General features: G+C 42.4%; 3 protein-coding genes across 8 annotated transcripts; 2 read left to right on the forward strand and 1 right to left on the reverse strand.

The window, feature by feature from the left end:
* Positions 1–876: 876 nt before the first annotated feature.
* Positions 877–2,794, forward strand: LOC117590826 (endoplasmic reticulum-Golgi intermediate compartment protein 2). The gene is made up of 3 exons (XM_034283800.1): positions 877–1,296; positions 1,366–2,181; positions 2,247–2,794. Exons 1-3 carry the CDS (start codon positions 1,176–1,178, stop codon positions 2,639–2,641), a joined length of 1,332 nt encoding a protein of 443 aa, XP_034139691.1. The 5' UTR covers positions 877–1,175; the 3' UTR covers positions 2,642–2,794.
* LOC117590828 (arginase-1) lies at positions 2,788–25,469 on the reverse strand. Of its 2 annotated transcripts, XM_034283801.1 has the most exons (5): positions 25,174–25,468; positions 24,815–25,018; positions 24,566–24,752; positions 4,626–4,725; positions 2,788–3,222 (listed from the first exon to the last, which is right to left on the reverse strand). In XM_034283801.1, the coding sequence occupies exons 1-5, from the start codon at positions 25,409–25,411 to the stop codon at positions 2,863–2,865; spliced, it is 1,089 nt and encodes a 362-aa protein (XP_034139692.1). In that variant the 5' UTR covers positions 25,412–25,468; the 3' UTR covers positions 2,788–2,862. The 2 variants fall into 2 exon arrangements, with proteins under 2 accessions (XP_034139692.1, XP_034139693.1); XM_034283802.1 differs by lacking the exons at positions 2,788–3,222; positions 4,626–4,725 and adding an exon at positions 11,363–11,378 and having other exon boundaries at positions 25,174–25,469.
* Positions 10,009–16,503, forward strand: LOC117590825 (protein elav). Of its 5 annotated transcripts, none has more exons than XM_034283798.1 (3): positions 10,009–10,290; positions 12,372–12,683; positions 14,144–16,503. In XM_034283798.1, exon 3 carries the CDS (start codon positions 14,216–14,218, stop codon positions 15,692–15,694), a length of 1,479 nt encoding a protein of 492 aa, XP_034139689.1. In that variant the 5' UTR covers positions 10,009–10,290; positions 12,372–12,683; positions 14,144–14,215; the 3' UTR covers positions 15,695–16,503. The 5 variants fall into 5 exon arrangements, with proteins under 5 accessions (XP_034139689.1, XP_034139686.1, XP_034139687.1 ...); XM_034283795.1 differs by having other exon boundaries at positions 14,208–16,503; XM_034283796.1 differs by lacking the exon at positions 10,009–10,290 and adding an exon at positions 11,335–11,456 and having other exon boundaries at positions 14,208–16,503.
* Positions 25,470–25,764: the final 295 nt, after the last annotated feature.

A 25,764-nucleotide genomic window follows, 5' to 3' on the forward strand; every position in this document is an offset into this window, starting at 1 on the left:
TTCCAAACAAATTTTTTGTCAAGCTTTTAAAAACATGATTTTTTAATTTCCCACTAGAAAGTTTCTGAGAAGAAGGCGCCGCGTACTATCCACCCCACCTGCAAACATTCCATGATTCTCACATTTGCGTTTAAAATATAAGCTGAAGAATACCACAGAAATATACCAAAATACCTTCCAGTAAATGAAAGAGCTAAAAGATTTTGTTTTGAAATTTCATATTCTTGTTCGTTACTATAATGTCAAAAAGCCGTGTTGCTTAAATATACCATTATTTACCATAAATGGTCAACACCACCCGTGTTCGAATGGAGTTCGCATCTCAAGTCTCTCCAGCGCCCTCTATTGGTGATATATTTTGAAAATGCGAACGTATATGAGAAGAAGCGGTCACACTTTGGGGAATATTTTAACTACGAAAACGAGTTCAACGGATATTTTCGGTATTTCGGTTTATACTTTAATGAATTTCATGCGTTTTTAAAATTCCATTTTTAGGGTACTATCAAGAATAACGTACGTGGTTACATTTTAATGAGTTTTTGTGTTGATATTTTTAGTATTAACCTTGATATCCCTGATAGATAAATCCAACAAACTGAAAAGATGTTATATATAATAGCAGGGCTCATTGGAAAACTGCTATTTCTGTTAATTGAATATTATTAATACAATTTACTTATTGTTTAAAAAAACAGATTGTAAACATAAAGAGAGAGAAAAAAAAAAAACCTTGTTTTGTAAGCAATCCAATAAAAAAAATCATGGAAATCTGATTTAAAACTACGGTATATTTTCGGTATATTTTGAAGATGCAAATATTCGTATATATATGGTATATTTCGGTATATTTACGAGGCCCTGACGGTATAATCTAAACAGCTGTTTCTGTAACCGGCTATTAAATTATATGTGGCTTTTCACCGATCGGCTTTGTTTATTCTTGATAAGATTACACTTTCCCAAGATAAGAGCGCCCAGGCCATAGTCCCAGTGGACCGAAAAACGGCACCCACAAGCGCATACGCCTCCGGGACTTGGGGCGCTTGGTGTCCAAAAGGTTTGGCCGTATCGAGAGCTTGTGGAATACGTGGCAATCATGCCGGAAGCGGGCCGCAATTAACGCATTTCAACTGCACACACAACACACTCATTCCTTCCTCTGCCAAGGTAAAATGACGGCAACATTGCGTTATCGTGGCGACAAAAGCAATCTGCTGGACTTTGCCAGGAATCTTGATGCCTTCAAAAAGGTTCCGGAGAAGTACACAGAGACCACCGAAATAGGCGGGACACGTAAGATTGAAGAAGTTGCATTCTTGCTGGCAGAAGCACAGCTCATTGTCGTGTTTTCCCCCTCCACAGTGAGCCTGCTGAGCCGCCTGCTGATTGTGTATCTGGTGTACACGGAGCTGCACTATTACTGGCATGAAACGGACATCGTGTACCAGTTCGAGCCGGACATTTCGCTGGACGAGCAGGTGCAGATGCACGTGGACATCACGGTGGCCATGCCCTGCGTCGCCCTCTCGGGAGTCGACCTCATGGACGAGACGCAGCAGGATGTATTCGCGTACGGCACGTTGCAGCGCGAGGGCGTCTGGTGGAAGATGTCGGACCAGGATCGCCAGCACTTTCAGTCCATTCAGATGACGAACCATTATCTGCGCGAGGAGTTCCATTCGGTGGCCGATGTGCTCTTCAAGGACATCATGCGCGATCCATATCCCATGAAGGGTGACCCTACCGCAGTCTCGGCCCTTGCCCCCGTGGCTCCGCCTCCAGGTGCTCTGCCCGCCAGCCTAGAGCTGCATCTGCCCAATGGCCAGCCGGAGACAAAGTTTGATGCCTGCCGACTGCACGGCACTCTGGGCATCAACAAGGTGGCCGGCGTTCTGCATTTAGTCGGCGGCGCCCAGCCCGTCGTAGGGCTGTTCGAGGACCACTGGGTGATCGAGCTGCGCCGCATGCCGGCCAACTTCACGCACCGCATCAATCGGCTCAGCTTTGGGCAGTACTCGCGGCGCATTGTGCAGCCGCTGGAGGGGGACGAGAGCATCATTCACGAGGAGGCCACCACAGTGCAATACTTTCTCAAGGTGGTGCCCACGGAGATCCATCAGACGTTCACCACAATCAATACCTTTCAATATGCCGTTACCGAGAACGTACGGAAGTTAGGTGAGCCCGAAACTAAGAGTTCCCCCTCCTTGATTCCTCGTCTACTGATTTCGTTATCCTTTTAGACTCGGAGCGGAACTCGTATGGCTCGCCGGGCATTTACATCAAGTACGACTGGTCAGCGCTAAAGATAGTCGTGAGCAATGATCGCGACCATCTTGTAAACTTTGCCATTCGCCTTTGTTCGATTATATCGGGTATCATTGTCATCTCGGGCTCCATTAACGCCCTGTTGCTCTGCCTGCAACGTTGCCTGCTGCGCTCCTTTGCCCCGAATCTCTACCAGCGCCTGGGCAAGCCGCCGTCCAGTGCAGCGGTGGCCCCAGTGCTGCCTGCGGCCTGTTCCCCACCGCCACAGCCTGCGATGCCCGTCAACGAGCTGCTGCAGACGGCCAACAGAATGGCCAACGTGGACATCTCGGCGTATCTGCCCACGGCACCGCCCAAGGCTGGCCGCTAAATCGGATCGGAGCGGAGCGGCCCAAGTCGAATCTCCCCCTTTTCCCACATTGGGCTATGCAACTCCAAAATCTCTCTCTTAACGATCTTCTCTTAGTATATTTGATTAAGCGCGCCAAAAACAAGCAAACAAAAAAAAGGAAAACAAACGAAATATGAAACATTTATTATTGTAAACCGTATGTAGATATTAATTAGTTCATGGTGAATGGATGCTTGCCCTCAATCGCTTCCCAGGATGCCGGTATCGATGTTGCTCCAGTGGCCGGAGCGGCGATAACCGAACATGCTTTTGAGGATCTCCAGGCCCGATTCGACGGTAGTGCGCACATCCCGCTCATTGCCCAGCTTTGGATTGATCTCCACCAGGTCGACGCCCTGCACCCTCTTGGTGTCCCGCAGCGCCTCCACAATGCTGATGCCCTCTCGCAGCGTGAGGCCGCCGCGAACGGCAGTGCCGGTGCTGGGCGCCACATTGCTGTCCAGCGCATCAATGTCGAAGCTGACGTGGATCTTATTCTGTGGATTCAATGCATCCAGAGTCATCTCGATGATTTTCGGCACACCCACGCGATCGATTGTCTGCAAAAGCAAGGACACAAAAATTAAAAATTAAACAAAAAGATGGGCCAAAGGGGCAGCATTTTATGGACAGAGAACGTTCAATGTGTGAGGCCTGGAGGAAGAAAGAAAGAGCGAGAGATAGTTGGTGGAGCTGGCCATTGGCTGTGATTAATAATTAAATTGCATTTCAAATGTTTCATATTTGCTTCAAGAACGCAAAAATAAACAAAGAAAGCAGTCTCCTTCCCATCAGCCGGTAACGTCGACAAGGAAGAGAACAGTTAGTCTCTCAGTATATATTTATGGCAACTTGTTTTTTATAGCAAAGTGTTCGCAGATTGTTGTGGCTTAGCGTAGCTGGTAAGGTATGAAACGGAATCGAATGACTTTATTATGCATGCCAATATGAAAGTTTTCCTTGAACGATTCATGGGTAAATAGTTGCCGTTTGCTTATGGTCGCCTTTTTGGCTATGCTCAGGTAATATCAAGAGTAGAGCTGCGATTGTGTGAAGAAGAGAGAGGAGAGCGTGAATAAAAGCTTTGAAAGCTCTAAATGGCGACTATCAGTGAGTAACTATCCCAACATTTACAGCCATTCATCGTCATTCTATGGCCAACTGTACCAGCAGCGCTGAGCTATTAGCCCAGACATCGGAAGACAACTGGCCGACTTCTCCCCCTCTCCCCTCCCTCCCATTCCGCGCACGCACATTCCGGTCGAACGTCATATAAAGAGACTATAATAAATTTGCAGCTCTGGTTATCGGGAGCGAACATTAAACTATTTTTCAACAGACTTCAGAGGCTTCGATTTTGCACGAGCCATAAATAATGGACAACGAGGAGAGCTGACAAGGATGCGAACGACGGGAGTGGCTGCGCACGTTTCGGGCATTCAGCATTCAGCATACCGCATATAGCCAGCCACCACCATTGCCAATCCATACCGATCGGAAGTACCCAGAGCGAGGCTTGTAACGGGGGATGGGATGAGATGCGATGGGCGGGGTTGGCATCGAAGGTTTCCTGGTGGATTGGTGTGCAGCGGGGAGTGGTGGTGGGGGGTGGGGGGGGCAGATTTAGGGGTAGGGCTCGGTAGGGAGGTTGTCTGTCCTGCTCGGGCAACCCCTATAAATGCCAAGCTTACAACATTACACACAGACAGACGCAGACACGAGGACATACTGTGTAATTCTCGGGACAGTCACGCACGATCGTGTCATATGATCCTGCGAGAATAGGGAGCGAGCGAGTAAGAGAGAGAAACCGGAATTTTAAAATGTATACAACTGGCAGGACCGGACGACACGAGGGGCATATTCCCTCTACCTCCACTACCTACAGATGTGTCACCGCACTCGCTCGCTTTCCCTTTACACATTTCTTCTTCGTGGTCTTAGGTATTCGATTTTTACTCACATCCATGGCATAGTAGCGTATCCCAAATTTATTCAATATGAACGCCTCGTAGGGGTCAATGTCCCTCAGCCCAATGTAAACCAACTGATCCTTCGGCAAACTGAAATGACAAACAAGACGAAAATGAAAGAAAATGAGAAACTAAGAACATTAGGCAGAGTCACACATCATCGATTGTGTGGGATAGGGATCGGGAATCGGGCATCGGAAAATGGGTGCATGGACCTCAAAACAGCTGACGAGCAGACAAGCTGACGGTCGTGTAAACAAATAGTCGTGGGTTCCAGTTGAATGGACAAACAGGATCGATCGAAACAGAAGAAAGAGCAGCAGCAAAGAGGCAGCAGGAGAAGTCCTTTAAGTGCAGACACCACCACCACCACCGCCCTTTTGCACCACCAGAAGTGAGCTTGGGTTAGGTCAGGCAAAGATCCTTACTCCAACACAACGTGAAGAAAAATGAGACGTTGGTGACTTCTCTGATTAGTTTGGCGATTTCAAAAGTGTTTTATTGATCGTAATGTTATCCAAGGGTATTCTTAATTTTGAAAAGTTATCATTTGTTCCCTGTTATTTGATATTGAAATGCAGTTGCTGAGCATGGACTTACATTCAGCGAGCGATATCTTCTCTGAACTTAATATTCTTCATGATCTTTCAGCCAAAACGATGCTAAATCGGAGTCGTACAAATCTTAAAGGATCCCCGAGGCTACATGGTTTCCCTTCCGATTGCTTCCTTTTTGCAATATTTAAATTTAATTTGTATTTGTTCATTTCATCAACTCTCCAAAGATCTTGCATCCTATTTACCCGAGTGGATGGGCCAACATTTGTGTCTTGCTGCATCGCCCACACCTTCGCATTCGGCCTTCCAGATCACCCGCTATCATTTGGCATTTCTGGATTAGTAAGCCAGGTGGCCGGCAGCCGAGGGAACCCTCGGATCTGCAACCGAATCGGATTGGGAGAGGGAATCAGAATGGGAACGGGAATTCATTGGCATGAGAACGGGAGCAGACTGCCGATCGATGCTGCACAAATTTGTAAAGAACAAAACAAACCAAAAACAACAACAACAACAGCAGAAACAGAAACAGAAACAGAAACAGAAACAAAACAGCAAGGGAGACGGGTAGGAGAGGGAGCAAAGGAAACACATGCCACGATTCAAATGACATGCAGCAAGCATGTCCCCGAATGTCCTGCGATCGTTCAGCCAACCCTCCGCATTCAGTCTCAATCTCTCTGCCTCCCTGTCTCTCTGGGTGTCTGCGCCTGGACTTTGACCCCTGTGTCTTATGGTAATTTCTATGATTATTAATATTAGTTTCGTGAAAAAGTGCATCTGTCCGAATCAGCTGCAAAGGGATAGGAATAGGGATCGGTGTCGGTGTCGGTGTCGTTGTTGGTTCTGCCGAAAACCCACGAGCAGTACCACTCTTGTGCAGTGAAACGTGCAAAGTTAAAAGCGCCCCGAGGATCGTTATGTAAATTTATGTATGTAAATATGTATGGGGAATGGGTGACCAAGGGTTTGCATTTCCATTGCCCATATGCATATGCCCTTGTACTCCCAAGGATGAATCATTGCAGCCAGCTCCTTTTTTCTTTCCTGCTCCTGCAACGAGCTGCGCTGTCTCCTAGACTACGTACATGTATGTATGTACATATGTATGTAGACTTTTTGGGCGCATTCACGCTACTACATAGCGGGCTATGCGAAAGCACTCGCTTAAGGGTGGGCCACGCCTCTCTATGCAACGGTTGTGCTGTGTTTTATGTGCGTGTCCATCCCTTTCACTTCACTACACTTCACTCCACTCCACTCCACGTCACTCCAACTCCAACTCCTTCCCATTCCATTCGATTCCACTCCCATCCCATCTCAGCTCAGCTCAGCCCATCCACATACACATCCAAATCCCCTGGCTTTTACATTTCCTCCCCTGTATCATTGTAATCTTGTGTTGGTTCTGCTTTTTTAATCCCGCTTTGTTGTAATATTCTGTTGCTGTTTTATTTTGGCCAGATTAGGCAACCCTTTCCCTTCGCACACGAATATTATTGCCTACTGTTTGGGGTATGCGATGGGCGCCCCCTAAAAGAAGCTGTGGCATCTAGGGGGTAGGGATATGCATAAGCATGTATGTAGCTTAAGAGAGAAAGAGCCAACATCCAGCACGTGACATCTATTAGCTATCTCTGTCATCTACGTCACACGCTTGAATAAAGTTACTTTGCATTACGCGTTAGCAAAATCAAAAAAATCAATTATCCTTGTGGATAAGAACTAGGCGATATTCAAGATCAATTTATGGGCGCAAGCTTATCGGAATAGCAATTTTCCTTTCTCCGAAATCTCTCTTACCGATCCGTTGATCGCTAACGGCTAAAAGCAGTCCAGCACCTGTTTAGCTTAAAGTGGGAATTTGTTAACGTTTTAAACGAAGAACAATAAGAACATTTATTGGACCAAGCGCCCATCAAGTTTAAACACGATTTGTGTGCTTCAACATTTAATTATAAGACTTTATGTACCTGGAGACTAGACACATTCACACATAAACTCATAGTACTATGTACATATGTGCGTGTAAATCAAATGAACATCAAATAAGGATGAGCCTCTAGGCTTAGATTGATTTATAGAAACATAAGGGAATAATTATGACCATTTAATGACAATAGCATATATGCATACATACATATGTACATATGTGCACCCACCATTTTAATTAATAAAAGCATAAGGAGACATAAATACATGACGCGGCTACATACATATACATATGTACATATTTGAATGCAAAAATATAAGTACTGTGTGTACTCGTACATACATACCACTACGGTCCCAATGCCCACTTTTGTTGTCCTAAATTAATAACTCGCGAACGAAAAAAGATATTTTGATTTAGTTTTTTGATATTAGTTAAGAATAGCAAGGGGCATGTTTTCTGAGAAAATGGGCGTGGCACCGCCTTTTTTTAATGGAAATGTTAGAAGCAAAATAAGGATGGGAATATGTTTAGCAGTGGAAGATTCTATCAAAAAAATCGTAGCACCAATTAAAACAGCTTAAAAATACAAGATGATCGAATTTTTTTCCCACAAAGGAATTCTCCATTGGAGTTTTCATTATAAAACAATATTACACTGGATATCAAACTCTAGACCTCCACAATAGCTAGTGACTAATATTTTGGCTTAAATGCAATGCAAAATGGCACCCTACTTCACAATTTTCTTCTTCATTGTGTTCCAAACGGCGAAAAAAACACTGAAATTTCTCATTTGAGGTTATGATCTATAAATGCAAATTGTAAGAGTTGTGGTCAAATGTGGCATTTCTGACTATATACATTTTAACAATCATTTATTGCTCTACGAAACACAATAGGTTTCAGGGTGGGACTGGGTGGCACTCTATTAAAAGAACATTTAAAAAAATTAGTTTTTACTACGAACTGATACATATTGAAGGCCTCACTTTAACATACAATTACGAAGGCATCGCCAACTACTAGATACCGCTCACATTACAAAACAGGTAGTAAAACCCTACTGAATAAAATGCATCCAAAAAATTGGTTCAGTTAATCGTATTTTTCAATTTAATAGATTTTTAAAACAGCAACAAAATTGGAATCTTTTCACTACACAAGCTGTGCAATAATGTATGAAATGTATGATGTCATGTATGAACATTTCTGGTACGCGGCTTTGATAGTCAATCTTTTTTAATACAGAGCGCCAAAAACCGCGTTTTGGTTTTAACTTTTAAAAATTAGCTTTTGGCCACCAAAAGTGGTCATTGGGACCATAGTGCATACATCTGTACATAAATACATACATGCACACATATGCATCTATGTATTTACATTTCTTGCCAACAAAACACTTGCGACGCCGATCTGTCTGAGTTAGCATCCGCATCCACGGCATCTCCGGCATCGCCTCGTCACCCAACAAAGGCCGCAAACCACCCCCAAGACGGAAAAGACCGTTGAGCTACAATTTGTATTGTATTTCGCGAGACTGTTCGTTCAGTCTCTTTCATTGAATTCGAACAGGAACAGGCTACAGAAAACATAAAACAGGGTAGCGCAACCATAAAAATCAGCACATTATAATGGGTGTTAGGATGGTGGGGTGAGTGCACGAACAGGAAGTACATAGGTGTGTGTGTGTGTGTGTGTGTGTGTGTGCAAGAGAGTGCTGAATACAGACGCAATTAAGGACATGCACGCAATACGCGTGCACGCACGGCTGGATTGGAGTTGAAATTGAACTGCCTCTTGGAACTGGGTCCTGGCCGGCCGGGTGGTAGAGGGTGTACAATTCTAAAGCAGGGCGGAAACAACCCCAGAGCTGGCTGCCCTGCCGACGTTGGTGGTTGCTACACTCACAATCCCAGTCCCCGTCGCCAGTGCAAAAACGAAAACGTACACACGCCAAACAGCCCTTAGCTGCTGCTGCTGCTGCTCTTCTCTGTTTGGCAAGGATAATGGTCGCGTGCATCATAAAACGGTTGACGACCTCACTGAAATACATGCAGAGAACGTTGATTTCCAGCCTGGACGATCGCCCCTGCCCACATCGGGTATATGTGCACGTAGTTTCGATATACAAAAATCTTTGCAAAATGTAACATTTCGCCTGCGGATTGATCGATCAGCCTGACCGACGTCCTTTTTAAGGCCTTTCTAAATGGGGCAGCAAAAGCATGGCTGGATCGAACATTAAACTAAGTTTGGTCAGCTATACAAAGTTAAGAAACTGCTAAACAAACTTTACGGCTGCAATCAAGAATATACATACATATGTACATAAGCGCATTCAAATTCTATCTTCTGCAAGGCCATAATATTGTCAAAATGTGGCGAAAAGTCTCTCCGAAACTAATGCTGCCAGACTGATGCCGCCCCATTTAAACACATGTTAAGCCGACAACTCTGTGGCAGCACTGCCATTTCATTCTCTCTCTCTCTTATGTTTTTCTCTCTCTGATGTTTTTCTCTTTCTGATATTTTTCTCTCTCTCTGATATGTTGAGCTCGGCAACATGCCATCGTTGTATAGCAACATTCATAAAGAGTAGACTATTGCAACATTTGAATACCGTGGAAATATTGATATGTAAAATTGGTACACTGCAACGATATGTTGCATTATTTTGGGCTTTAACTTGAATAGGTCCTAGAAAATGGAAAGCTCAATACAATTATTGATAGCAGAGTATACAGGGTATAGCAACTTACATACCTTAACGCTGTGCAGCCGCATGCGTACGGTGCTGCCAGCAACATGCAACTAGGGTCGAGCAACATTCGCTAATTTTTTGAGGCAGCGAAGGGGCGTCGTTGTGTAGGAAACGGCCTTGCCGCCTCAATCATTTGGGCGCCGCGGACATTGAAACAACAAAAAAAATTTCCAGAATTCTGAAAAGTAATTCCGACTCGCTCCGCGCTGCCACCTAACGACTAACAATCTCGTGCTAAATGTGTGCTCTCTTTTGTAATTGATTTTTTTTTCGAAAGTGCAAAATAATCATAGTTGAGAACCAACCTCTTGGTCTCCTACACAAAGTAACCAACAAATCCGAAACGGAAACCCAATCCCGTGGGAACAGCAAAAACAACAGCAGCAGCAACCAAACTAAATGTAAGAATCTCTCGGATACCGGACCCCGCTCCCGTCTTGTGCAACCTAAACGGTTTCTATCAAACAAAAACAACAGCAACTGTGGCTACAAAGAAACACACATTGCTAAACCAAAAAATTGTTAAAATTGTTTGCCAAAATGAATGTGCGGCACTGCATAATTGTGCAATTATACACAGTGTATATTTGAGTGTATACATGCATGCATATTATATCCATGGTATTTTTTTTGCTGTAGTGTGTGTTTCTGGTTTTAAAAACTTAAACAATGTGCATTTTGGCATACAACAAAAACAAAGGTAGCGTCAGAAGTTGTGGGAAAGATGCAGAGAGTGAGGGCGAGAGAGAGTAAGATTGAGAGTGATCGTTTTTGGGTTGTGGGGCGCCTGGATAGATAGCCGGGGAAACCAACGGAGACTCTCTCTGGCTCCCTCTATGTAGTAGTAGTGGTGTAAAAATCTATTGCTAATATGAAGCTGCCATCGCTCTATGTGCTGTGTATCTGTAAACGCTCTCTCTCGCCAGGGCACGTTAAATACAAGGTAGGACGTGGGTGAGGAAAGCAAGCTATGGTACCGGGAGAGCTGCTACTGCCGTACCTTCTATCATGAAGAAACTATATAAGGAGGTCTCGTCGGAAAAATTAGGCAAACGTGCGAGTGAAAGGGCTCTCGCTGTAAGTGTGAGAGCAACGACAATGGAGTGTGCTGATTAATCATTTGAAGGCAATGTGAAAAAACATAATAATTGTTTAATAATTTAATTTTTAATAGTTTGCTACATAATCGTAGTCTGTTTTGAATAAATAAACATTTTGAAAAAGTTTGAAAAAACAATTTTTTTCCGCAACCGTCCTCCCGCGTCGACAAGCAAACGAGCACTGAAAATTAGGAAAAGCAACGAGTTACTCTGCCACCGACGAGGCCTCCTTATAGTTACTTCATGCCTTCTATTAAGCATGGCCTGTGCCTCCCATGTGTGTTTGTATGTTTGACTGAGACTGAGCGTCCGCTAGTACTAGTGCTGTGAAAAGGGCGCAGCTGGCATATCGATTTTATGGGGCAAGTGCAAGGAGCATTGTACGGAGTCTGAAACAACAAAAAATAACACTAAAAGTAGTCGACATTTTGTCCATTAACTGAAGTGGGTGTGTGCGGGGCAGGAAGGTGAGGGCATTCGCTAAAGTGAAAAATATTAATAGTAAACAAAACGCCGGTTGCCATAAAAAGCAAAACGCCCTTGTATGTGACTGTAGTTCACGCAGAAATACTCAACGCGTAGAAAACGCGCGGAAATACAAACTAGAACAGTTCCAAGCATATCGGAACATCCATGCCCAAAAAATTGTTTCTCAAAATATTAAGACAAAAACAAAAGCAAGGCGCGTGCTTTAGTTACAACAACAACAAGACCCTATAGATACAAAGTGCTTTTATGTGTGTGTGAGTAGAGTCTCTCACTCTCTCTCTCTGCCTAACTCGCTGTTTGTGTGCGTGCCATACTGTTTCGTTATAACAAAAACTAATTTAAACCCACGCAGCCATGTAGGTATACATATATGTATACACATGTGTGTATGTATAATAACAATAGCAGCTGAGGCAGCCATACAGTGCATTTTGGAAAGGAGTGTGTAAGGAAGGGAGGAGGACGGATGGCCACTGTTGCCGGCCTCCTGCTCTTCCCGCCATACATACACCATTCAAATCAGTGCAGCAGCCACTGTGCAAAGGAAAGAGAGAGAGAGAGTAAGACAGCGAGAGTTAAAATCAGCATTGGTATTGAAACATAGCAAAAATAGCAATCCATCCGTTTAGTGGAACAGAAATTGTATAACAACAAAAATATGTGTACTGCCGATACATATATATACGTATGTAAATTTGTTGTTGATGTTTTTTTTTCGAGTGAAATGTAATTTTTACTCTGAAAGTGTGTGTGTGTTTCTCCACCCCCGTCTCCCTTGGTGTGGTTGTAAATCGATAGAATCGATTCACGATCAAGCAAAGTCATACAAACAAACATTTACCGCTACATTCGTTTTGTTATTCTTTACCGTTTTTTGTTTTTGTTCCCATCAGACAGCAACACCGACGACGACGAGGGGGCCAGCGATTATTTATTGGCCTTATAACAAAAAACTGCATAAGGAAGAGAGGCCTGGTCCAGTTTGAGAGAGTGAGCAGGAAAGTGAACGAGAGGAGGCAGCGCCGTGTAGAGCGCAGGCGCGTAAATCCAGGATTCGAAGTCCAGCGAGAGACAAAGAGAGAGAAAGCACACATTAATTCCTGAATTTTCTGGCCATCGAGCAGCAATATAAAAATCCGTGGACTACCTCCCTCATCCGCAACACCCCGCAACGACACGGCTGTAACCAACTAAACAGAAAACAAGTGAGTATTTGAAGATGGGGAAGAAATAAATGTACATATGTATGTATGTATTATATCGTCTATGTGTGTATACATAAGTATAAAAAAAGGACAAATTGCAGAAAGGGTGCGGTGCTGAAATTGGTGAAAAGAGAGTTTTTATCTGTGTGTGTGTTCGTTCATTTAACCTTTTGACTCTTTCTTCCGTATTCGAGAAAAGGTGCGAATTGGAACCGCGCTTGGTTCAATGTCAACTAATGTAATCGAACCCATAGTTCCACTGATCATCTGATCAGCTCCTAACATCAACTAGTTCCGTGAATTGCGGCTGAATATCAGCAAGTAAAAGCCGTTACCCCTACCGTTACCGTTACGGCGTTGCCACATCTCATGTAAATGTAACATAGTGGGGTGGTAATGCTCACTGCGTGAATTTAACCCTTAAGCTGCTGCAAGTTTCCTGTTTTCTTTTTGCAACAGAATTATTACAACTTGCTTCTTGGTCGGTTCTAAGGGTTGGTTTGAACAGCGTTGCGCCAGCATGCACACACACACAACTTGGGCTCACACCGGGTCAAGAGCGTGTGGGGTGGGTGGGGGTTTTACTAGCTCAAATGAACGACGAGCGGTTGCTCATTTTTCGCTGAAACACAAAATTTTCGGCACTTTTCCTTCCTTTTGTTAAGGGGTGCGCTTTTGTATCCTGCCCTCTCTCCCGTATTACATAACTGGATTGGGTAGGGGTATATAAAACTATGTATATGTGCATATGTCTTTGTGTGTGTGTGCCTGTAACAATTTCCCGTTTCCAGAAGGGGGAGAAAGAGCATTGAATGAAAGAGCCCGGCCATGTCCTGCTCCTGCTCCTGCGCTCAGAAGCATCGTGTGCCTGGTACGCAGCGGATCTGTTCTTGCAGCGGAAAAGGAACAACACGTAAAGGACCAGGAGAGGCAATTGAAATTGAAACATTAACCGAATTGAAACAAAAATTTAAGCAATCTAGATACACGGAATCCAAACAGAAACAAAGAAATCAGAAAAATCAAAAAAAAGCACCAGCAAAAATCAGACAAGTTATTTTCCACAGCGGCGAGGTGTGTGCTTGTGTTTGTTTTCGAGTGCTTTGGCCTCTGTGCAGCGTGTGGTCAGTGTGTGAGTGAGTGAGTGAGTGCGTGGGTGACAGTGAGAAGAGAAGTGCGAAGTGATAGATAGAACAAGTAAGTTGGCCGCTGGGCGGCGCCAGTGAGCAAAGCTCCTTCAGCTAACCGTTAACCCCAGAGCTAACCCCAGGACCAGGGCTGCAAGAGCACGCCTTAAAGTGATTTGACTCCCTGGTGCCACTTTAATATGTAGAATATTAAGTATAACTAACTAACTAACACCGTACTTACTAGCAGTAGCCGTATAACAACTAACACAACTTGCAAATGGTTTAATCTTGACATTTAACTACTCTTTCCATACGCCTCCCCCTGCGTTGGTCCCGCCATCGCCTCATCGTCACATCCAACTCAACTCAACCCCACCGATTGCCCCTCACCCAGTGGACTTTATGATGGCAAACACAGGAGCCGCTGGCGGAGTGGATACACAGACACAACTGATGCAGAGTGCAGCCGCCGCAGCGGCCGTTGCAGCCACCAATGCAGCCACCGCCCCGGTACAGAATGCGGCCGCTGTCGCAGCCGCCGCCCAACTGCAGCAGCAGCAACAGGTACAGCAGGCGATTCTGCAAGTGCAGCAGCAGCAGACACAACAAGCGGTGGCCGCGGCAGCCGCCGCAGTCACGCAGCAGCTCCAGCAACAGCAGCAGGCCGTGGCCCAGCAACAGCAGGCACAGCAGCAGCAAGTGCAACAGCAAGTCCAGCAGCAGCAGCAGGCGCAAGTGCAGGCAGTGGTGGCGCAGCAGCAAGTGCAGCAGCAGGTCCAGCAAGCGGTAGTGCCCCAGCCGCAGCCTCCGCCGAACACCAACGGCAATGCCGGAGTGCCGCAGAACGGAAGCAACGGCAGCACGGAGACGCGCACAAACCTGATTGTCAACTACTTGCCGCAGACGATGACGGAGGACGAGATCCGCTCGCTCTTCAGCAGCGTGGGCGAGATCGAGTCCGTAAAGCTGATACGTGACAAGTCACAGGTCTACATTGATCCGCTGAATCCGCAGGCGCCCAGCAAGGGCCAGAGCCTGGGCTATGGCTTCGTCAACTACGTGCGGCCGCAGGATGCCGAGCAGGCGGTCAACGTGCTGAATGGCCTCCGTTTGCAGAACAAGACGATTAAGGTTTCCTTTGCACGGCCCTCTTCGGACGCCATCAAGGGCGCCAATCTGTACGTGTCCGGACTGCCCAAAACAATGACCCAGCAGGAGCTAGAGGCAATATTTGCACCCTTCGGTGCGATCATCACGTCGCGTATCCTCCAGAACGCCGGCAATGATACCCAGACAAAGGGCGTCGGCTTCATACGCTTTGACAAGCGCGAAGAGGCCACTCGGGCCATTATCGCCCTTAACGGCACAACGCCTTCCAGCTGCACGGATCCCATTGTTGTGAAGTTCTCCAATACTCCCGGCAGCACCAGCAAGATCATCCAGCCGCAGCTGCCCGCGTTCCTCAATCCGCAGTTGGTGCGCCGCATTGGTGGCGCCATGCACACGCCGGTTAACAAGGGGCTTGCCCGCTTCTCGCCCATGGCTGGCGACATGTTGGACGTGATGCTGCCCAACGGATTGGGCGCGGCGGCGGCGGCTGCCACCACGCTGGCCAGCGGACCGGGCGGCGCCTATCCCATCTTTATTTACAATCTGGCGCCCGAGACAGAGGAGGCGGCCCTGTGGCAGCTATTTGGTCCTTTCGGGGCAGTGCAATCCGTGAAGATCGTCAAGGATCCCACAACGAATCAGTGCAAGGGCTACGGCTTCGTCTCCATGACGAACTACGACGAGGCGGCAATGGCCATCCGCGCCCTCAACGGTTACACCATGGGCAATAGGGTGCTTCAGGTCAGCTTTAAGACCAACAAGGCCAAGTAGGAGATGATCCCCGATCCGCGAGGATGGGAGGGCCGTAATTACATATAGTCTACACTATATTTCCCACATGCGCAGTTCCCTTAAGTCTCCAACAGAGACACTCACACACACACAAACACACATAGTCTCACACTTACAAACACACACACAAACACACACATATATAGATATGCATGGTATAACGGTAACTAAGCGCAACAAAGAGTATGTGTAAAACACACGCGAAACCAAAAAAACCACAAAAAGCGAACGAAAGAAAGCATGTAAATGCGAGAGAGCTCTCGTTAAAGGGTAGCCAGGAGATGGAGTACCAACACTGACTCTCTCTTAAGCGTCGACACAACGAAAGGGGCGGCCCACATCCTTGTAAACCTGTCAATCCCGACCATCCTGTAATCCGTATATGTACCACCACAAAACTCGAATCTAAATCCCAAAGAATAGTCCCAAATTGATGAAGGCCACCTCCGCCAAAAAGCCGTTGCAATAGCAAAATTCTTCTTGTTTAGCATTTAAGTAAAGAATCATTAACTAAAACAAAACGAAAAAGCTAAAGTGTGAGAGAGAGAGAGAGAGTAATACGAGTAGAAGAAGAAGAAAGAGTAGAAGATGAAGGCATAAAGCATAACAAAGAAATCAACAAAACGAAAAAAAGCCCCCAAAGAAAACTTTAAGAGAAAAACACAACTCTAAACAAAACTCCAAACTAGCAAAAAGAAAACAAAAACAAGAAGCAAAGAATTTTAAAAATGTATTTAAATTAAGTAAAACAGCAATGAAATCTTCCAAAACAAATGACAACAAAATAATCTGTTAGTAAAACACTCCAACAATTTTCTACCATTAGCGAGGAATATGAAGAAGGTACTAATCGAGTTCAGTGTCTAGGTAATATGATAACAATGTAGGGTGTCTGTGTGTGTTGGTTTCTGAAGGACATCGGTTCGGCTTGATGCTGCAGGGTGATTCTGGCAAAGTATTTGAAGATTCTATATAGTATATATGTATACTCAACATGGAGGCTGCTACAGTATTACAAGAGAAACAAAAAGCTACATACTTAAGCGATGTGCAACAAAAAGTTCAATACTTATATATATATATATATTTTATATATATATATATATATATATGTCTAATCGCATGATAGTTATATATCAACCATATAGATATACACCTACATATGTGCATATACAAGTGTAGATGTGTATACAATTTTACAAATTTTGTTAGTGTTCTTTTTTTGTGTATGTTTCTTAAAATTTAAAGGGAGTAGGAGATTAGGGAGTAAAGTGATGTGAAAGATAAGAGGAATGTCAGACCCAGATCAAGCTTAATTTGTGTCCTTTACACACACACACACATGCAACACACAAAAAAACACGAACACACAACACACAAACACACACACACACACTAATAGCAGTTAGAACTGTAAAAACTTGGCGTAAAAAAGAGGAAAGAAACGTAAAGAAAAGCAAGAGTAATACAATAATTTATGCGCAAATTTGAAATGTTTTACTAAAGTAAATAATTGTTAGTGAATATTTAATACTATAACTATGTCAAGTGTGTGCATGCATCTATATGGATATATAGATGCGTGCAACCAATATATACATACATACATACTTTATCTAATGTATAGTTCAAGGAGCAAATAAGCGTCGAATATTTGCTAAAAACCATACCGTTTTTTAGCGTTTAACCAAAAGACAAAAGCATAGCACAAAAGATGAAGAAACTAAAACAAACAAGTACAGCCACCACACACAAAAAACAAACCACTTTTATATGACAAAAGTTTAAAACAAATTAAAAGCAAAGGGATAAAATTAGGTATGAAATAGGTACATACAAACAAAAGCATTAGCAAAGCGATTTCTCTAGCAAAGTAAGTTTAAGCGAAAACTTAATAGGATTCAAGCGAGATGCAGATAACTAAGCACATTTACCCCGTACCACCCCGAAAAAAAATCCCAAAAAGCTTTTGCGTTGATTTATCATCAGTTTTATTCACTTGAAAAGTTTTGGTTACTTCTGTTGATTGTTAAGCGAGAGAGTGGACACACAAGTAAAACACAAACAGACACACAGATATATATTCAACTGTAAGCCATGTACGATTTCAATTCAGAATTCTATATTTCGATTAAGTTTTGTTTGATTTCTTTGTTTGCTTTGTGTAAAAATCGGAAATGGAGGCTCCTGCATACGCATACACCGAACCGAACAGAACATATCCATTAACAGTTCCCATAACCTGACAAGAACGGACCTCATCCATACATCCGACTACAAACCTTAACCCAAACCATGCATATTTATAACAATGTTTTGTGTTTTAATCTATATTGATTTCTTTATGAAACTATATAAAAGACCAACCCTCCTTCCCCGAACCAAAGAGAGTGCCCAAATTTGATTTCTCTCTTCCCGAATAGTGAAAATTATTAACTTAAGTTTTGATCAAAACCAAACTGAACCGAACATAACCGAATCCCCAGCAAGGGGCAGGAGTAGGAGGTGGGGCCACTTAGAAATTGATTGAATTCTGCTTATGATTAATCTACCTAGAATATATATATTTATATGTTTACCATATATCCCTAAACATAGTACCTTTTTTTTGTAACTGTAGGCCGAGCAAGGAAAGGAATTTTTTTTTTGTTTTCTTTGTTTGAACAAAATTTGCAACAAGAAATCTAGTCAGAAGAGATGGAAAAGGAGAAGATGAGGATGTAGAGAAGCATGAAAACCAATATTTGAGCCAGCAGTAAATGAGAGGAAAGAGAGTTAAATTCAAGATCAAACCAAAAGTACTAAGACAATTTATATCTAAAACTAAGCATAGCGAAATGATTGATTTATTGATTGAGCCAAGCCCACACCCTCGCCCCACAAAACGCAGTAGAGAGCAAGCAAAAAATATATTCAGCGAGATCAAGTCCTTGCGCTCTTCTCCTGACTTTTTGCTTGATGTTTCCTGCCAACCTGCTATATATTTTTAAACAATCTGCTAGTTCATTTATTTAGCACAATACACATTTTACAGATATATAAATATACAGTGTGTATATCATATAAAGGAAAGTGCACAACATGTCTAGGAAATCCGTTTTAATTGAATTTTGAATGTGTACGTGCATCTATATATATATATATCTGTGTTATGTGTATGCTATATATATATTTACATATATACATACATATATTATTTAATTACCCCATTCTTTATCTTATCTATATGTATGCTTTTTTTTGTCATCAATGATTTAATTAATTGTATTAATTATAATTCTTGTGCAATAGATTGCAATTTACGAAAACAGCAACACATTTCATGCATCTCAATTTAACAATTACAAATTATAATTTCAATAATAAGAAACAAATAAGCAGTCGAATAAGCATCAGAAATATCAACAGAAAATAAATATAAAAAAAAGAAGAAAAATAATGTGAAGAATACGAAGGGTAGAACCGAACGATCGATGACGACCGTGCAGTTAAACCCCATTATTATTCTGTAAAATCATAAAATAACAAGATCAAGATATACAAGATTTCATATATTTTTTTGCGTGTAATTTTACAAATGTAAGCGATTTTTCAATGTACATTATGTTTGTTCAAATGTATATGCATATTATTTATATTTATACCTCTCATCATTTTTTCTTTACGTAATTTAAGTGATCGAACAAAGAACCGACGGAACCAAGAGCAGAACAAACTTATTTATTGTATTTTTTATGAATTATGTAATTTAATGTAATGCAATTTGAGTTGAATATTCCTTTGACTTTCGACCAAAGCGAAGAGGAACTTGATGAAGAATATAGCCTAATTATACAAACCCATAAACACACACCCACACACACACTTTGACACATACACACAAACATGAACAAGCAGCGGGAGAGAGAATATGGAGCAAGATGGAGGAGAATGCGAGACCGCTATGTGGCACACCCAAATGCAACTCTTGGCAATGTTTCAATTCACTCGTCCCTCCACCTATATCTTTTTCCCTCTCCCTCTTTGGGGCCCTTCGATGAACATTTAAATTTTGTTTAATTTATAATTTTAATTTTGTATTTTATAATTTGTTTTTTTAATCCAAATTTTAACATTGTTTCAAGGTCGACTTCGATTTGTAATTGCAACAGGGGGAAGTAGTACTCTCAGTAATGCACCTATAAGCGATGTACGATCCTTATGAATCGAAATTACCATCAAATCGAATGGCAATTACAATTACAATTATGATTATGTTTATGATTTAGTTTGATTTTATTTTTCAATTTGATTTTTATGTCTTTTATGGTTTTTGATTTAACTTAACTCCACGATTTGTGAAATTGTGCTCGACTATGATAATATCCATTATATTTACGTTTACACTTATGATTTCATTTGATTTCCGCACCCAAAACGTAACAAGAGCAAGAAGCCAAAACGAAAAAATTTTCAATAAATGAAACACTTGATGGAAATTTTTGCATACTTATTTTTATTTATATTATATATATTTCAATTTGTTTATTTGTTTATCGTTTCTTTAAGTTGTATCATTTCTGTTGCCTTTCTTTTCTGTATTTTCTTTTTTCGTTTCTTTTTTCCGAAACTCTCGACGTTTTATCATACTACTATGCGAGTGGACTGTACCCTGAACATTGGACTTGAAACTGGACCACAGCCCCAGGGGCGGGCTTGCCATCTGCCAGTATATCCTTCTCCTTATCTCCATCTTTCCACCTTTGTTTTTCTCTCTTTATTTTTTACACATACACACATATACTCGTACACACACAAACTGACACAGAGCTAGTCAAGCAGAGAAGCCGTCGGAAACCGTTGATCTCAGAAAAAGACATTGCGCCAGTACTTGTCCTAGGCCTAGTTTTAGCATAATCCCCCCGACTCGCACGCGACTCTCACTGAGGACTCCCTCTCTCCCCAAATGCATTCCAATTAAAACGATTTCAGTATGTTTTCTTCTTTCGGTTTAGAAGATGCGATATTATTTGTGTGCAAAACGGGGGAATACTCGTACTTATAATTTTGTGTAATGCCATTATGCTTAATGAATCACGATTATTATTCCTAGTTTAGTTTAGTTTAGTTTAGTGGTACGACTGAGCCGAGTCAGTTCCAGAGCCAGAGCCAGAGAGCAGAAATTGAACGCCTGTGGCGGAAGTACAGTTGCGCCTCGCTCGGACTAATATTGTAATTGATTGTATGATTTTTGAGTCTGTATCTTTGCCTAATTGTGTCTGTACCTTTTTGTAATTTTTTTAAACAATTGACCTGATTTGTTCCACATCTAGATCGCAGTTTATCTATAATTTTCAAAGGGCGGTGAGCCGGGCGAACCGTTGCCGATGCCGATAACGATAGCGATACGATTACACAAATGATACCGTTAATAATCATGACAGCAACAACAACAAAAAAGCAGATATATATAAATATATATATACACATATATATAAATATATAAAAAGATTATGATTACGATGATGATGATGATGATGATGACGAGGATGAAACTATTTAATTTATTTTATTAACATATTTATATCGATTAATTAATTAATAATATTTATCACACATTTCAAATGATATTTCAAAATGGAAACAATACAAAACCAAACCAAACAACAACCAAAAAAAAAAGAACAACCAAAAAAATGAATACAAGCAAAAGAGAAAAGAAGATATTAATATTATAAATGTATTTCAAAATATATGATTATGAGTTTTTCTTGCTTTTGCATATATATATCTCTCTATATAGTACTTATATATCAGAACACACCAAGCTCTTTATTTTGATTGATTCTGTTTCCATTTTATTCTTTGATTCAGGTTTCAGTTCAGTTTCACACTTTTGTTCCCCCCTTCAAATTGGTATCTGTATCTGATTCGGTTCTTTTCCATTTAGTTTCTCGTCCATTTTTTGTCCTTATAAGTTTCTGTTTAAGCTCGATTAAATTCTGTTTTAAATCGACTTAAGTTTCTGTTCAAGTTACATTCATTTTAGCAGTCTGTCTCTTTCTTTTTCAGTTTCCATTCGACTGTTATGTTCTTAAGTTGTTTAAGTTTACGTTTTTTTAAGCACTGGTCTGTTCTGGGTCCCATCTTTGTCCTTGCCTTCTGTTCTTTGGTATTCGTTTCTCAAACACAAATATTTTGTTGCAGTGCATCACACACTGACACACAAACCCACACGTACACACCCACGGACACTATCTCTCTCTCTCTCTCTCTCTCTCTCTCTATAAATATATTTCTCTTTCCGAAATTTGTTTCAGTTTGTTGTGTGCTAGAAAAGTTGACCCCCGCCCTTATGCTCTTATGATTTCGCTCAGTGTAATTTGAACGTACGCTTCTTGGTCCCACTGTACCCATGAGCCGGAAGCTAAATATCGCAAAATGGCTGTCAATGGCTGAGAAGGAGGAGAACCAAATATGATCTGATTTTGACATTTGAGTTGTTGATTTCGTACCCGTACTACTTTCCCCATCCGCGCCAGTATCTCTCCCAGGGTAGATGATTTTCGTTTTCAGATCTTTTCAGTTCAGTTCGTTGTTTCTTGTTGCCGTTGTTATTGTTGTATTGTTGTACCTCACATACTTTTATTGTTTCGTCTGATTTTTCGGTAAGTAATTCGAGAGACAAAAAAAATCGGAGGAAGAACAGACAGACACGGTGCAGAAGATGAGGCAGAGAGCCACCCACCCACCACCATTCTCAACCATAGAACCAACCATTCAATCGAACAAAAACCGATCCGAACAGAACTCTGCTGTGTACACACCCCAAATGAACATTTTGTCGGCATTCAAAAGAGCAAAAGTAACTGATGATTTCACTAAATGATTTCAATTCTCTTTTTATTAATCTATTTGTAGCCCGAAAACTGAAACACAAGAAATACCAGCAGCAAAACAAAAGAAATAATATATTTTTACAAAGCATTTTCTAATTTGTTTCTTTCTCTTGATTTATTTTCAGGCGTGTGTTCTTGTTGTTCGTTCGATTTTCAATTGAATTTATGCAAAAAGAAAAAAAAACAACCGTAAAAAACAAAAGAATAGAAAACACTTGACACATTTCTTCTTCGATTGAATTAGTTAATTGGTTAATTGATTAAAGCCGATAATGATTGTGTAATTCTATTGATTCATTGATACTTTAAACTTGAATATTGATTGTAATTATTTAATGCATAAACCACGGAAAATCCCATACTCCAACTACATCCCAAACCTCCCCATCGATTGATGTATGTATGTTTGTATGTACATTTGATGTACATACATACATAGTATTTGTGTATTACCACTCACAGCCACACCCAAGCACACCCAAGCACACAACCACACACACAGAGATACACACTACATAACGCTGTACTTATTGTAACACTTCGGATGAAAAAAAAAACCTTAGCTACTGATACATACATATATACTTTTCCATTTCCAAGAGAGCTTTTCTAGTTTCTAGATTTGATTTTGATCAAGCAATGTTGCACCATCCCCACAAACCAATTCACAATCCACAATCCACAATCCCAAGCCGCCAAGCCACTCAAAGCAAGCAAAAAAAATAACTTTAAGTTAAACAGATGATGGATAACAGTATATTTATCTGGTATTTCTGTGGGATCTGTGTGATGTGCCGTCATGTAAATATTTATACCCAAATCTAATTTCGATTTTCGTTTATCCTCCGAATTGTCCACTCTTTGTGAGGTTTGATCAGTTCTTGAGTTTACTCTTTCTTAAGCTGTACTATGAAATTCAATGCAAAGGCGATGGCGATCTTTACATTTTCTGATTTGAAATTAAGTTTTTTCGGTTTTATCGATCGGTTTGGATTGTTTCTTTGAGTAAAGCAACCCATCCAAAGTCCAACCCATGCAGCACAGCCCCAGCCCCTGCCCGCTCCGACACCATCCGACACCCGTTGAGGTCATGTATGTATGTATGTGTTATTAGCCTTAAATATACTCCGATAGTCGTTTGAACCTAGCTTAGAGCGCCATATAGTAAATAGAACAGAAATCGTGGCGCAGCCGAATCGATCGTAGTGCTCGAATTACTTTTTCTTTGATTTTAGAGGAATCCTTTGATCCTCACACGATTTGTTTGAATTTGGGTGATCTCCGAACCGGGTCCGATTTCGGATCTCGGTCCATGTTCGTTTCTGTTAATTGTTTTTCATTGTTTCGATTTAGAAAAGAATTCGAAGCCCACAATTTTCCAAGCTCGTAAGCAAAACGACTAAACTGCCAAACCAAAAAGCAATATTTAATTGTAAAGAACTTTATAAATAAGACGATGAAAGGTTGATAGCAACTAAACCAAAGACTGAGGCAAACGCAGATCAAAAAAAAAGAAAAACAAAGCCTAAGAAAAATAAAAATACTAACTAGACAACAAAAACAAAAGAAAAACCAAATCAAAATCCAAATCCAAAGAATCGAAAAACAAAAAAATTAATCCAAGCAGAAAGCGAGAGAGTGAAAAAAGAAAATCAAAAAGTAAAATCTAAAACAAAATATTTGTAGACCGTTAAGCCAACTGTGATAAGGTGCCAAGGCAGCCGACTCCCCCGCCTAAGCCCCGCCCTTCCCACCACCACCACCACCCCACACCAAACAGCCCAAACCCCCCAAAACCCTCCCCAAAGCAGAGAGAGACCCAACTGATAGGAAAACATTAACATAGCCATACCATAGCCGTAAGCCCTCCTCTGTCTAGATGTAAGCGATCCAATAAATAAATCAATGCAACACTCAGAGAGATCAGAGATGGTGGAGATCATAGATGGAAAGATGTAGCGACGGCACTCACCAGTTGGGAGCGATCTCGTTGAGGCCCGCATGCTGCCAGGTTGTGCGAAGCTGCTCCAGCAAAAAGGAGACAGGCATTCCATGTATATTTCCCGACTGCGAGGTGCTGTGCAGATTGATATCCGCATGCGCATCGATCCACACCAGAGACAGATTGGGTGTATGCTGCAGATGACCGGCCACAGAGCCTGCAAAAGTGGATCAGACCCGGATCAGATAGACCCACACACAAGAATATTCGCGTACTCACCGAAACCGATGGCATGGTCACCGCCAATGGCCAGAAACTGCGAATTCTGCTGCAGCATAAGCTTCACCTGCTCGATCAGGGCCCGATTGCAGGCCATGAAGTCGGCATAGTTGCGGATGTGATGATAGTGGACGCGCTGCTGCTGCAACAGTGTCTCATCGACGGCATACTGCAGGTTACCATAGTCCCGGATCACAAGTCCATCTAACAATCGATGGTGTCCGATCGATCCCATCGATGAAAATGCCGAATAAAGTTTCAGAATTCAATTCAATTTCAATGTGGTTTTGTCTTGGCGTTGGGTTTTGGTGGGGTAATTGTCGACTCGACTCCATTCCACTCCACTCGACTCCACTCACCGTGACTGCTCTGAAGCACTTGTCGCAGATTGCTCTGGCGCAGCAGATCCGGCGCTAGCTCAACGCCCTGTTTGCCCTGGCCCTTGGCAAACGGCACCCCAATGATGCCCAGACTCTGTTCGGCCACCACGGAGGCCTTAGCCCTGCTGGAGTTGCTGCCACTGCCAATGCTGGTGGTGCTCTTGCAGCGCACGAGGCAGCGCAGACACCTTGACGCTAACTTTTGACTCGCCAACATGCTAGCTGGTCTGTTCGCTTCGCTTAAAATCGCACAACTGAGGCAGAGGCGGCGACTACGACGACGACGACGACGACGACGGCAACAACGTTGCCAGATGAGAACTATCATCTTAGGGCGTCGTCTGATAATGGCCTGGCGACAGTTCAGATCGGTGATTGAAGCCGCGTGAAGGTTGCCCCCGACTTGGGTATGGCATGGAATTGAACTGAGCGTCAATGGGAGAGCTGAAAGCTTACGATGTTGTGCCAGCGATAAGGCGCTACAGATAACCTTGATCCTGGCGGCACTGACGACAACAACGATGACAATGGACAGTGTACAATGCTGTAGATACTCTCTCTCTCTCTCTC

This window comes from Drosophila guanche, unplaced genomic scaffold (assembly GCF_900245975.1).
Source record: "Drosophila guanche unplaced genomic scaffold, DGUA_6, whole genome shotgun sequence".
In the NCBI taxonomy this organism is placed as follows: domain Eukaryota; kingdom Metazoa; phylum Arthropoda; class Insecta; order Diptera; family Drosophilidae; genus Drosophila; species Drosophila guanche.

Bases quoted from the DNA above. Each gene is read 5' to 3' on its own strand.
- LOC117590828 (XM_034283801.1), bottom strand. From the start codon at position 25,411: ATGTTGGCGAGTCAAAAGTTAGCGTCAAGGTGTCTGCGCTGCCTCGTG. The intron at 24,753-24,814 runs GTGAGTACGCGA...CCACTTTTGCAG, and splicing joins TGACCATGCCATCGGTTTCG to GCTCTGTGGCCGGTCATCTG. The intron at 3,223-4,625 runs GTGAGTAAAAAT...TTGCTTTTGCAG, and splicing joins TACGCTACTATGCCATGGAT to ACAATCGATCGCGTGGGTGT.
- LOC117590826 (XM_034283800.1), top strand. From the start codon at position 1,176: ATGACGGCAACATTGCGTTATCGTGGCGACAAAAGCAATCTGCTGGAC. The intron at 1,297-1,365 runs GTAAGATTGAAG...CCCCCTCCACAG, and splicing joins CACCGAAATAGGCGGGACAC to TGAGCCTGCTGAGCCGCCTG. The intron at 2,182-2,246 runs GTGAGCCCGAAA...TTATCCTTTTAG, and splicing joins CGAGAACGTACGGAAGTTAG to ACTCGGAGCGGAACTCGTAT.